This window comes from Branchiostoma lanceolatum, chromosome 11 (genome assembly GCF_035083965.1).
Source record: "Branchiostoma lanceolatum isolate klBraLanc5 chromosome 11, klBraLanc5.hap2, whole genome shotgun sequence".
Lineage (NCBI taxonomy): Eukaryota > Metazoa > Chordata > Leptocardii > Amphioxiformes > Branchiostomatidae > Branchiostoma > Branchiostoma lanceolatum.
The window spans coordinates 16,773,242-16,788,217 of record NC_089732.1 but is presented as its reverse complement, the minus strand read 5'-3'; the positions used below and the strand labels follow the sequence as shown (position 1 = coordinate 16,788,217).

The 14,976-nt window shown below is 41.4% G+C and overlaps 1 protein-coding gene across 1 annotated transcript; it reads left to right on the top strand.

Moving 5' to 3' along the window:
- The first annotated feature begins 3,812 nt into the window (after positions 1-3,812).
- LOC136444327 (collectin-11-like) lies at positions 3,813-14,191 on the top strand. Its single transcript, XM_066441835.1, has 3 exons — positions 3,813-4,014; positions 4,287-4,603; positions 14,000-14,191. The coding sequence occupies exons 1-3, from the start codon at positions 3,813-3,815 to the stop codon at positions 14,189-14,191; spliced, it is 711 nt and encodes a 236-aa protein (XP_066297932.1).
- Positions 14,192-14,976: the final 785 nt, after the last annotated feature.

The window sequence follows — 14,976 nt, the reverse complement described above, 5'->3', positions numbered from 1 at the left end:
TATTCAAACCTATGAACGAATGTACAAGCAATAAAGGTAAATCTGTGGTTCGGCCTGCACGATAGACGTGAAGAAGGAAAGTTTGAGTGGGTGGATGGTTCTCCTCTTGGGAGTAGAACTTATGGGGCAAGTCCCGACAAGAAAAGGCGTCACTTGGTCACTTTCAAATTGCGTTTTCTTATCTTAATCATAAGTGGACCTGGACCGACTGGATAGTGAGAATGGGTGCAGATTGGTGGTACAACCATAATTGCGACTTGCCGTACTTCTTTATATGCCAAGTCATGCCAGATAGCAAATGGCTGGACAACTAATTTAACCAGGCACATGAAACAGTCAATGGTTTTAGTGCTAGATACACTTTGAAAGGAGATTCAACATTATATCGATAATAACTTATAACGTGCATTGTAAAATGGCTTGACAGAAATCAATCGATAGTTAACTCGTGAAACGCGTTACGGGGAAAGTTATGTGAAAGCTGTTAATGAAGTGGCCGAATTAGCAAGCCGTGTTGTAAATGTTTCCCGCTGTATTGGAGAAATTGAATAATGCCATGTGTGTAGAGTGCAAATAAGAATTACATTCAATACGTACATGTGTGTGTTAATATAGAATTATTAATGGTAAATCAGTAACTTGTTGAGCTCTCGGTATGTTACTTACTTTGACAGAATGACATTTAATACAAAGTTGTGATAATACGATGTCCAATGTCAGAATACGATTACAAGTAGGATTCGAGGATTTATAAGTTCATTAAGCTTACAATTCAATCCCACAAAATAGAATGAGGTGTGTGGCTCTGTAGGATCTGTCACAAATCAGAATCTAACTACAGGTATACTATAGGATTCATTCGTCAATTTATAAATTTATCAAGCATTAATGACAATCCATAATAGTAATAAGAATTTCTTTCTTTGTACATGGAGTGGCTTTGTTGAATATAGCTGACATATATAGATTGAAAGATACCACAAGAGAATTCTGATCTTACGTAATCAAACCACACATATACTGTCATTGCTTGTAATCGACGACAATGAATGATATAGCTCTTAAGTGAAATGTCAATACTTCTGTGTATTGATCAGAACCTGTGAAAATAAGTTTTATGAACAAGAACAGAACCACTAAAACAAGCCAATAATAAATGGGTGATTAATACATCATATAATGATGTAAAGGTACCATGTGAAGTATCCGGAAACATAACGTACAGCAATTTTTCAAATCAATAAGTAAACAGTGTTTTTATTGCATAGCTTGTCTTTGGCTTTATTGGCTACTGACTTTGACATATCGATAATTTACAAATGTACGTTAACGTAATAATTAGTTACAATTCAATCTCTTGAACTGGATGAGATTCAGATATTACTTGCGGACGTTTCGGGTGACATCCACTACTCTTCTTCAGCATCACAAGGACAAAGTCATTCTAGTGATGCTGAAGAAAAGTGATAGACGTTACTCGGTGGATGGTAGTCGTCATCTATACATAATGGTGAGGAATAACCCCACAAAAAAGATTATGACATCTGTAACAGTGGGGGTTCAATCGCCTTCAACTGACCAGGCTAACTGGTCGCGACCTTTTAGCGTAGTGGTAAAGCCGGCGTCACAATTCATGCGAGCATCGGCCGATTTTGTAGATCACCGGAAGCTCGCCGAATTTCAAATTCGCCCGAGCGTCGACCGTATTTTTCACTGAAAACCTGCCCCGTCACAAATTGAACAGAGCTCGGGCGACGTCCGTCGAACGCTAATAATCATAAATCCCACATAAGACGGTACCATCTCTTGGACACGGACGAAGTCAGAATCAAATGGCCTGGTAACAATCTCAAATTTGGACCAACTTTACTTTCTGAGTTGTGGCAAATCTGTAGGGCACAAGTAAAGTAAGTGGGCACACTGAAAATAATCACATAAAGAGGAATTTTGTTATAGACCAATCAAAATACAAGTGCAGGAGCCACAAAGTCAACAGATCAGTCGTTTAACCCCGATCCAAAAATTTTCACCAAATAGAAATCGACCGAAGCTCGGGCGAACGCCGTCCGAGCTTCGACCGACCGTTGACAAGCCTATCGACGCCCTGCCGACGCCTGGGCGTGCCTCGGCAGACAAACATAGATCTATAATGACTCAGTGGACTTTCAACTAGTCATTTTGTGGAGAAAAAACTCAGGAAGTGTAGTCAAACCTCAAAAGTCAAGCCCCAGTTCATTAATATACAAATTGAAACATCGAAATCAATAACAAAATAGAAACAAGAAGCATTGTCTTCGGTGTCAACATTTCATCTATACATTTTTTTTAATGAAAATTTAACTTTGCATTGAATTGTCTTTCATTAGAAAAGTTTGGCAGCATTCTTCGACAAGTTGAAATTAGTATTAGTTAATATTACAGTATCATTTATCATCTTATGTTATAAACCAAACTGTCGTTTCCTTTTATCTATAAACAAGAAGGAGTTCGGCCGAGGCCCGTCCAAGCTCCCATCAACACCTGCACAACGCTCGCCCGAAGCACGCCTTACTTTTCATGAGTCGGCCGGAACACTGACGACGGTCGTCCGATTATTGTTCAAGGCCCGTGCGATGCTCGCACGAGGCCTAAGAGTTCGGGCGACCTCCGACCGACCAAAAATCGGGTCTAAAATCCTCGGATGCCCGCCCGAATATTGGCCGAGCGCTGGGCGTTGCTCGGGCGAGCTACGGGCAAACTGTTGACGAGCTGTGCGAGTTCAAAAATCGTCGCCGAGGCCTCGCTGAATTTAAGCGCAGCTTCCAGTGACACGCGAACGTCGGCCGAGCTCCGAAAATTCGCCCGAAGCCCGTAGAATCGACAGGAGGTCGGTCGTACTTCGCCCAAAAATCGCCATTTGGAGCTCGCCGACAAGTCGGCCGAGCTAATTTCTTCATTTGTGACGGGGGCTTTAAGGCGTGCGTGCCTGTGATCTGGCCTCCGGTTTCGGCGTGAGTTCGAATCTCGGTTGGGATCACTTCTGTTTCTACTCGCTCCTTTGATTTGTTTCACTGGTTCCCACACCGGCCCTGTGAGCCTGGCAAACGTGTGCCACACAGGGAAGATCGAACTCGGAGATTCGAGGACGAATCTTAAAAAGAAAAGGGGGAGTAGTGTAACAGTGGGGGTTCAAGCGCCTCCAACTGACCAGGCTAAAAGGTCGCGACCAGTTAGCCTGGTCAGTTGGAGGCGCTTGAACCCCCACTGTTACACAGGTTTGAAGGGGGGGGGGGGGGGGGTTAAACAAGAGTAAAGAACCACATTCGTCCTTAATGCTGTAACCTTATGTTGATCTCACCCTCCAGTCCAATCCTACCCAAGCTCCAGCAACTGGACTATATTCAAGTTTCAACGTTACAGAACTTGCCGTCATCACCAGCGCTGATAGTGTCAACTTCTTATTCCCAACAGCACTGACGGCAAGTGCATTTACATGAAATGGAAGATGTTGTTATTGTTTTTGGCGTGCCTGTGTATCTGTCTGTGTGTCTTTGTGTGTGTTTGTGCTTCCGATTATTTGTGATCATTCCATAAGAATCTCTGTATGGATTGAAATGCTACTTGGTATGTGGGTAGGTCCTGAGAAGACACGGGTCAAGGTTGATTATGTGCCTTTTGTCAAAATGTTTCAAACAGGATAACTGACACGCGGATTTTCATGCATATGGTATGCAGGTATGGATTTTGTATTTTTTTTTCCTGAAACTCCAGACATTTGTGTATCACCTGTCTCTCCTAGGAAGGTGAGAACAATGTGACTTAACCCTTCTAACATGACTGAGCCGTCGGGGAAGACTGGGCCCATCTTACCAGGAGACGCCAGGGCTAACGGGCCTTTTGGACCTCCGGGGCCATCTGGACCTCCGGGGCTTCCTGACCAGCCAGCCGTCCCGCTGTCTGCTGGGCCAACCTATCCAAACCCTGCCGGACCACCTGAGCGTCATCAGACGAACATTCGGGGCAAGTCTTATAAAGGTAAGTCTTACAATTATCCTGTCTTCAGATGTCTTAAGGTGCTTATCTGCATATTCATGGTGTAATATTTTCTTTTCGTTGTCTTATACTTATAATGTCTGTCTTATGTCACAAAGATGTTCCACAGTTTTCGTCTTTGTACTGCATCACAAAATGATAAGTCAAATATAGGCTATACAGTGTTCCAAAAATAAACACTATCGACTTCAATGTTAGAATTCAAATCAGGTCAATGACATCTGTACTATCCCTGTATCCCTTATATCTTCCAGTGTCTTGTCCAGGAGGTTATACCGAATTCTGTGGGATCTGCTACAAGATGTTTAAAACTATGCAAACCTTCAGCGAAGCGTCCGCGACCTGTCGCACTAACGGTGGTACCCTCGCCATGCCCCGTGACGCCCAGATCAACGACTTCCTCATCTCCTTGTATCGTAAGTCAGTCAATAACATGAACTCCTGGTTCGGCCTGCACGGCCGGCGTGAAGAAGGAAAGTTTGAGTGGGTGGATGGTTCTCCGCTTGGGGAATACAACTTCTGGGGCAAGTCCCAACCCGAAAAGGGGCCACTTGGCCGCATGGAAAATTGCGTTCGTTATCGTAATTATCAGTGGGCCCTGTCAAGTCAAGTCAAGTCGTCCGTGAAGTTCAGTATGGATGCAGATGAGTGGTACGACATGAATTGCTGGTTTTTGTACTACTTTATATGCCAAGCCATTCAAGTTAACGAAACGGCTTCATCATACATTTGACCGCGAAAATGAAATAACCATTGCCTTTTTGTTCGTACCATTTGAAAGAAGATTCAGCATTCTATCGATGGTAACTTAGCTCGTTTAAACATGGTTCTACAGCAACACAAACGGAACTTCACTACAAGTGGCAACACAAGTGGGATTGATTCATCAGTTCATTAAATTCATCAGGGATTCATTTGACACTAGTCGTCAGAAAACAAAAGAGATTTTCTGACTATAGGAATGTTTACATGAAATGTTGTTGAGGCATATCGATTGACAGATAACAATAAACTTCTAGAACTGGCACGTAATCAAATCACATTTATATCATTTGTCATTTCTTGAATAGACTTACAATAGATGATTTAGTTCTTACGTGAAATGTCAACAATATTCTGTATATTAATCAGAACCCGTGAACATGGGCTCTATTTAGGAGAACTGACACAAGCTAATTAATGGCTAACTATCACACCATATAAGGATGTAAACATACTATGTGAGTTATCCGGAAACATGATGTGCAGCCATTTTTGAAATCAATGAAGAAAAAGTGTTTTTTTAAGGCTCATGTTTAGCTTTGCTGACTACTACATTTTAGATACCCCTGTTTTTGGAAACTTTCTATACTTACATAAATTCAATTCAATCTCTTCAATTTGATAAGATTCGCAGACTCCTTACGGACGTTTCGAGTGACATCTATTACTCTTCTATAGCGCCACTAGAATAACTTCATGGATGTTACTCAAAACATGTGGAAGTAATCTCCGAACGATTTTGAGATCGAATCATATTCAAATATTGTTAAGATAAATTACTTACCATCCTAAACGTCCTATACCTACGTATGTAGAATGTCAATCGTTAGCATTAATGTCTTTAGGAAACTTGAGATTTACACGTGGCCGTCATATATACATAAATGGTAAGGAAAAATCAGACAATTTAACGCTAATGACTCGGGGCGGTAATGGTCAAGCTTACACTACAGTTTACATCTTAATCCCTAGAAGCCGCTACTTCCTACATCCCCGCTAGCCCAATTCTACATCTTGCTGACCCGTTTTAGAGCATATCTGAAGGAATTATAATCAGTCCGAGGATCTTCGGTATCGCAAGGAGGGTCTTCAGTAGCTATCTCTGTTGTCCAATACAGTACTTAAAAAGACACAAAACCGTTATCCTAGTCATACGCCCCAAAAGGCGTTTCAACTAGTCTAGCTGATTTCAAGCATACCTGTCCTTGGTGCTGAACGCCATACAACACTATGCAATAGCGGCCTCTTGCAATTCGTATCCGAAACGCAGACTGCATGTAACAGCAGTACATGTTGACCTGACAGTGCTTATGTTACGTTTTACGCGATTAAGGTTTAATGTGATGAGAGAGGATAGTCGTGGGCCAGCGATAGAGGGTGGATACACGGGGATAGTACAGATGTAATTGATATAATCAAAGTTCTAACATCAAAGTGGATGATTGTGTTTTATTTAAATACAATATACCTTACGTATGAATTTTTAATTTGAGATGTTTATTTTTGTATAATACTGTAGAATCCTCACAAACATGACATTGTATAGATGACGACCACATCTAAATCTCAACTTTCCTACAGATTTTGATGGTAATATATATAGAATAGACACGGGGTATTCCGTATCACCCGATGTACCAATCCGACCGCGGATAGGATCACCAACATTGATTCCAACCTCCAAATATCGATATTCGGATTTTCGACGGCGGCGCAACCGGCGCGCTCGAAATGCATTTGAAATATAGTATGGCAGCCCGTGTGATTCTAGCCTCCTTCGCAGACTTCCTATAACGTCTTCCTATAATTTGAAGTTACGGCACTTAACTTAAGTGCTTTTGAAAAAGCTGGTCTTGGCCTACAACTTGTACTTATTTCTAAAATGTACAATAGGCTCATAATAAAAGCTATCAATGTAATTATGTACATAGCACGCAATAAAACATACAATTTGTAAAGCACCATTAAATCATCAGCACTATGGCAATTAAGTGAAATAGAAGTTCATAACAGCTAAGGTTCTATCTAAAATGACTCCCAAGTGTCAAAGCAGTGTTTAAACCAATTAAGAGCTACCTCATCCCTATTATTCTGGTCCTCATTTACAACATTTCTTCCTTATTTTCCTGGGTAATTTTGCTAAAATTCATGAAAATTCCCATATTTTTGTGCCGAGCGGCGTCACTTTCCACGTCCGTGTTGTCTGAATGAAGTCGATACTGAGCAATGGAGCATTTGCTACTGTAACAAAGGATCGCTGTTTTGCAAACAACATCAAGAGCCTCTGTTTACATCGGGGATAGAAGTTTAGTGGCGAGTGTTTTGCAAGAATCATCTTACCGCGCATAGGAGCCGCTGCACGGTATTTTCCATTACAATGAACAGAAAAATTCGAATGCCGGGTTTGGAATCTATGAAGTCCTGTTCATAAGACAAAGGCCTTGTATATATTAAAATGAATATTTGAAAATAACAAATATAAAATATCTATTTATTTATTAATAAAAGAAATTAAAAAATATGATATTCATAAATATGATATTGATAGATTAATACAATTCTAATATATATTTTTAATATTTTATATCTAAAAAGAAAAAAAAATTCATGCACGGACTCGATCCAGGATCCTCCGGATCCGAAGTACTACGACGTTACAAGTTGTAGTGTGTAATATGCGGCTCTGTACATAATGCTTTAACCTCACTACATGGTATCATTTATGTCGATTTTTGGTCGTTTTCTTGACGAAATCATTTTTTTCTTCTGCAATCTTGTGGTATAGATGTAATATGGTCATTTTTCAGGATACCAAAGTCCGAAACCACAATGCAACGATATTTCCGAATATTTGTAGCAGTTACATGCGATCGCCCTCCTATGTGTCATACAAATCAAGCCTACCTGGCTTTTCTTGCCCCCTTGCCATATAAGGCAACGGCTATACAAGAACTTTGGAAGGTATTGTTATATAAGGTCATATGGTGTGCGACACAGTGTTGAAGCTCCCTGCATGCATGCATCGAAGGTAAGAGCCAAGACATAGCGTTTCGGCGCGAAGGCGGCAAAACGCAAAAATCAAAACATTTCAACTTACCACAGAGACCAAAAATTGTTTTGTCGGCCTGGCTATAGGTCAATTTGCTACCAGACACTACCGTCTCTTGCCCAGGAGACGACTATGGTAGTGGTTATTTGTCCACTTCAAGATCAGTTGCAGACCATGAGAGCCGCCGTCAAAGGAGAGCTTGTTTTGTGTATTAACTTGGGAGCAGCGATCTAGCTGGCCATTGCAAATCAATTTTGCCATGGCCAGCTAGATCGCTGCTCCCATGTTTTCAATTTGGCTAATTTCACAAAGGAGCTGAAGATGATGTCGCAGACTAAGGCAGCATAAGGCGTGCGTATTTGTTTTCTAAAGTGTTCGTCTAACTAACGCGGTGGCGACATTGTATCCCCCCCCCTCCATTTCTGTCGGTTCCGGACTAGATTTGAAAATCTGACAAACTGTCCGGCTGCCTTCAACAGAATAAATACCCACAATGATTCAAGAGATAGTCTTAAACTAGCCTCCGTTTCTGACCCCGACTGGTGACCGTTATGTATGGTTTGTTTCAGCTGTAAACTCCCGTAAACAAACCAGGCATGTGCCGGGCCCATTCAGTCAATTGTTCCTTGCTTAGATGTGAATTGCCATTGCGCAAACATGTGAATTTCCCTTGTTCGAACATGTTAATGGTTCCTCTGAATGGCTGTCTTAACCACCTTTCCTTTTCTGAGCCCGAATTGAAGCAGACTGGATATAAACGGCGGTCGGCTATACAACTATCTTCGCTATACAACTTCCTTACCGGCATTACAGACCCCCCACCCCCCACCCCCCAATACATACGCCGCCGTTATAGGAAGTCTGCGAAGGAGGTTAGTGTCATACGGATAGTTAACACACGGTCCGAATCACCCGTATCGAACGTTTTCACGGTCCAGGTATGACATACATAGAGTTTATATAAGCATAGGAGACCCCTTTTCCCTAGTCAGGTCAACATGTAGTATTGTCACATGCCTCTATTTCCCCCATCAACGGTGCTATCTTTGACTGCCCATGTGGCGATTCGGTGCAGGTGACGTCCGTAGTTCGTGAAAACGCCCCCTGTGATATAAAAGTAGAGCTCTTAAGACAATACACGAATCACCTGTAGTTATCAATGTACACGTTCTTTTAGAGAATTGTTTGTCACAAACATACACCTGCATAGGTTAGACTATGGATAAAACATTTAATTTCTACCAAAAGAAGCAGCAGAAAAAGAAATATATGCATTTGGCATTGTAGCTTGTTTTGTATTAAGTGATGTAATTTGTCTGGAATCTGAGTCATTTTCGGTGTAGTCTGCGTCATCCCTCAAAATGAGGAAAGTAGTGGCCTTACTTCGTAAGACTGATAAAGTGTTATATAGATGTATTTTTTTTGTACACTGCTCAACGGCTCTCTGCACAGTACAGTCAAAATGTACGAACAAGCCGAGCCGGTCCGGTCCCCCTCTCCAGCCCCCGCGACAATCAAACCTGCGAACCGCCGACCGAAGAAACAGCGAAGACAAGTTACATATGCATTTGGCATAGTGACTTGTTTTGTATCAGCTGATGTAATTTGTCTAGAATCTGAGCCTTGTTCGATGTTATCTCTTTAAAGTAAAGGTGAAAGGTTGTAGTAAGTCTGCGGCTATGTTCAGACCAGCTAGTCTTCGCCAGGCGTAGGACGTGTTATTCTTCTGTCCGGAAAACCTGACAACAGGCACCATGCCGGGAGGGCAGCAGCAGTCCCAGAACATTTGAACAGGAGGTAACTTGTGATATCACCAATAAGTAATCAATGAAAAATTCTGCTTTCTTTTTTCTTTTCACCCAAGAACTGTGTGCCCTGTTCTTGTTTAAGAGTATATAGTTGTGGTATCAACGTTTCTGTTTTGTAAAGTGTTCGATGTTTTCATTAACAGTTATTGGGGCAAATGTTTCTTAAATATTCTAAGATCATGTCGTTCGTTCATTCGTCCAGACCCCTGTAGTGCCTAGGGCAGCAAGTTTCATTGCTGTTTTAGTAGCAGGGTACATATTTTACAATAATCGGTTGCTAGCCCTTCCCTTTTAACCTGTTCGAGGCATTTCCTCAAACGCCTAACGTCCATTTATTTTACGTCCCTATAGAAAATCATATAGCAAACTTATATTCTCCACAAGTAGGACATTTTGTTCAATTTTGCTGGCTCATTTTGTAGATAAGGTAAAATTGATCGTTTGAATTAATCATACTGTAACGTTTTGCTTTATGTTGAATTTAAGGGGAAAAGAAAATGCACTAAAAAGCAACGTGAAGAAATAGCGAATTTGACAAGGTTTCATACGTCTGGGTCGAAGATCCGTCATGTCTGTTTGATTTTCTTATCACATTCCTGACGGGTACAGTGTATTGTGAAGGCTATCTGTAGTACAGTGTCAGTGTAGTGTCGGCTAAATGATGTTTTCATATTGCCTAGCTTTTAATTTGGCCCAAAAGCTGGTAAAATTTGTTTACATCGTTGATATGTGAATTTTAAAGCTTTATACTATAGAATATTCTACCTTTTTTTTTCTAATTGAATAATTTTACCCTAGAAACCACACCAACACAGCAATCTGAGGCTGATTTGAGGTCACTCGCGGACGCCACTGTGAACGTACCCAACGCCATGTACGTCTGCAGAGCAGGTGAGACAACTAAATACTACAATGTTACTGTTATGATTACATGTTCACTTACTGCTGTGTGTACATTTGTGCCCTCAGTTACTGGCAAATTACTGAATTGTACGAGTTCTATAACTTGCGCATCCATTTGCCCTTTGATTTACTTTGTTTTAATGCTTTTAATGAACAAATTTATCAAGTGCGTTTCACAGTCGAATGGACTGTTTAAATGTTGTGTTCCGTTTACCTGGCCGACCATAGCGAATCTTACCGACCCTAGCCTTTTTTGGGTCGGACCTCAGTTAGAGACATGGAATTTTTAATAGAATATCTGAGTGATGAAATTTGAAACATACTTCCTGCATTTTATATTCTGTTAACAGATTAGGGCTTTGACGTTTGAACAGTTGACAGTGTAAAGTCAACATTGTATTCTTTGTTGATTTCTTCGATGATTGTGCTTGCATAATATAACGTTAGTTAATTGAAACCAATCTGGCAGAACAATAAACAATTTTTTTCTGTTATTCTGTCAATACCATGGATTACCTAAAGCTACATAAGTTATATTTTTTTCTGTAGTCGTGCTGATGCCATACTATTGTTATTTGAAACTACTGTCCGCTGCACGTGGAATAACGGCTCTCTCAGACAGGTGATAACTTTTTTTCGGGAGAGAAAATTTGTCATTAATATCTTGCCACTAGTTAGCTTTTGTATAGCAGCTATTGTTTTCGCCTTGGCTTTAAGAGAGTTTTAAGGTCATGTAAACGTTTCCGATAAAAAAACAAACAAAAAAAACGAAACGGCTGTACCGCATATATCAGGTCTTTGGTAACAACCCGTTTGTTGAGTCTGTAGAACTTTACCCAACGTCGACCCCAGTGTCATGGCAACTTGTTTATTATTCATCGGGGCGTTAGCCGGATGTCTTAGAAATGGTATACCTACTATGTCCATGTGTTTCTGCTTGTGCTTGGAGCAAACTTTGAGGAAAATATTGCCCTCAGTCCACTATCACACACAACATTTAGATCAAAAATTGTTACTGACAAACCTTTGTCGTCTGATGAAAAACAGGATTCTTGGTAATGAATATGGTGGCGGAAAAATAGTGCCATTACCATAGGTTGTAACATCTGAGGGGCTATCTTTTATGATCAATCGAACTTAGTGTCCAGTTTAAGTTAGCAAAATAGATTCTAATAAGTTTTCTGAATAATTGTGTTAAGCAGGAGGTGGATCAGGATGTCACATTTGCCTTATGAAATACTAAACAACTATGTAGTGTGATTCTCGCATGAAGCCTTCAGACTGTGTCAATAATTGGCGGAAGGTTTTTGACGTCGCCATCTTCTAAAGCATGGCTATCAAAGCTTTTCAAACAGTGTTCTGAATACGTTAGTCTGTCAGGTTTGTATTGCTGGCGTTAAAACTATTGTTGAATTTAGCACATATCTCTAATTAAACCATTTTTTTTAAATCCCTGATTTTATATTACCCCGCGACTTTATGTGAACTAACGTTACATTTGTATTATTACCTTCGTCAAGAAGGTTATTCGTTGATGCTTGTCTGTGTGTCTGTTAGTGAACACGATAAGTCGAGAACTCCTGGATGGAATGTTGTCGTATTTGGTGTGTTCGTGTGTATGTGGGAAATCTCAAGATGATTAGATATTGGGCGAAGTGCTTTGCATAATTGTTTTATTGTATGCTTAATGTGTTTTATTGTATGCTAGAGTATTGTGTTCTTGAGGGGTCAAGGATAAGTGGTAGGGGTGCGTAATTGTCATGTGGGAGGCAGGAAACAAGCTGCTGGGACAAATTGGCTTGTCAGTCAGTAGGCAGTGGTATGGAAAAGGAAGCAGCAGAAAGTGGTGTGGAATTTGGTGGAAGCAGACCAAAATTGGATATACACGGCCTTACATCAGGAGGAACCATCAGTTCTCGTGTGTCACAGTATGAGAATAGGACGTTGTTCAGGGGAGGTGAGTTAATAATGTTATATCTGCAGGAGCAAGTTTTGCTTCAGACTTTGAAAGGGAATAACTCAAGAAGGGCTTGATGGATGGTCATGATTTTCGGTAAGTAGATAGCTTGAGTGATGATGTACATGATAAGATACTTAATATGCGAATCAGTATCTAATTTTGCATGATTAATACATCCACCAAATTCCATGATATGACTATTCAAATAGGTGACATTTGTAACAAAGGAAGATAGGAATGTAGATAGATAGAAAATATGCAAATATAGGCCTAATTTGCATAATTAATGAGAAACGACTATAATTTCATACTAGTACATGACTGCAATTCATACTTAACACTTGTGGCATTTGGAAGTTGTGTGAATGTGAACAGCATTGAATCAATTATGCTAATAAGGAGCTCATTTGCATAATCGATGATAAATGTTAGCATAACCCTCTTTGTTAAGCTCATACTTGGGACAACATATGTTATTTGGATGAAGACGATCTACTGGTATGATTTATAATTGATGGCCGAAACTCCTAATACGTCAGTCATATTTAGGTTAAAATCATTTGGCGAAGGTATGAGGTCGTAGAACAATATATTATTATATTGAACATTCCAGTGACTGATGCATTTCGGTTTAATTTATTTGTTACATTTGTTTCATCACATTACTAAAGCGTTGCCAAAGACCTATATTATGTTTCTGTTTGGGTGGAATTCCACTCCTGACATGAATGTGAAGTTGGCATTTGTGGAATGTTCCACGCACGCGTTGTAGTAACCATTCCGAGATAAAATCTCCCGGGGCGTGTTAGAGGACCGCCCCCATAAAGACAGGCCAGGAGGGTGATGGCTCATATTAGGTGAAGGACTCCAGGGACGTCCCATGATATAACCTTGCAGACCAAATCTTGTTTGTCAGCCTAAGGTCACTAGAAGCTTACTTTTTGTCCCATGAGGGGGGTGGGGGTGGCCAAAGGCTATGAAAGAAAACACTTGAGCTAGTTGCACTGTACTGTGTGACTTTTACCATTTGGGCTTGGTGTAAGGCTGATAAGTCATTAAAATGTTTTGGGTTATTTTGCGAATAAATCAGTAAGAGTAATGCAATCAGATTGTTTTGGGTCAGGTATGTCAGAGAGCGTAGCTTGGTATTGTCCAGTTGTCAGTTATCTACTCCGTCTATGGTCAGTATCTTCTCCGGGGGAAGCTTGGTGTACAATTATAGGGCAGCATCGATCGCCGAGTCCAAGCACATGGGTTAAAATTCACTTTCCAAGTCTATATAGTTCTCGTGTATTTATTGCAATAGCCGTTTCAACAAAACCAGAAAGGAATATCAATCATAATTAGCCTTCATCCGTGAACCGGTAGTTATAGTTTTCATTGCATACCTTGTTAAAACGTTTGTTCAAAGTTCACACGTTCTTGAATTTTGTAATTTGTCGTGAACATTTGTCAAAACATGTGTGTATCACCTGTCTTCCGCAGATAAGGGTAAATCTATGGGACTTAATCCCACCAACAGAACTGGGACGTTCTCTCCAGGAGACACCGGGCCTGCCGGACCTCCTGTGTCTGCTGAGCCTGCTGGACTTCCAGGAGAAAATGGACCCATGGAACCAGCCGGACCCATGGGGACCCGGGCTAAAGTCCCTCAAACTCTTAATCCCCGAGGAGTAAAAGGACCTATGGGAACAATGAGGCAGACCGGACCTTTGGAACTGGATGGCAAGAATGGAGTCTCTGGGCTTCCTGGACCATCGGGGGGAAAGGGGCCCATAGGACCGGCTGGACCCATTGTTACGACTGGACCCATGGGACTGGCAATACCCATGGAGCAGGTTGAACCAATGGCAATGGGGCCGAGTTTCAAGGCAGGAGTCCTTGAGCCCGTTGGATCTCCGGGGAAAAGGGTTGGGTCTTCAGCCGTTGAGCCGCCTGGGCTACCAGTAAACCTTTCAGACCTTACCGGGCCTCGTGAACGTCCTCAGATACCAATTCGGGGCAAGCCCAACCAGCCCAACCCTACGTACTCAACAAACGACGTAGTTTCAGACTGGTCGGCGGCCATTTTAAGGAACGAAGATGTAAGTGACCTGTACACGGGAAACAATCCAGCCTCCGGCATGGACTCGTCGGGTGTCCCAAACGATGAAATGTCCAACCCTACGTATTCAATAAAGGAGGGAGATCCAGACTGGTCGGCGACCATTTTAAGGACCGAACAATTAAGTGTCCTGTACAGGGGAAATAACACAACTTCCGGCATAGACTTGCCAAGTGTCCCACAGGATGACATGCCCAACAACCCTACATATTCGAAAAACGCCGGAGATCCAGACTATTTCGAGATCACTTTAAGGAGGGAAGAATTAAGTGACCTGTACACAGGGGACAACCCAGTCTCCGTCTCCGGCTCTTCAAGTGTCCCACAGGAAGAGATGCCCTCGTTTTGCAAAATTGAA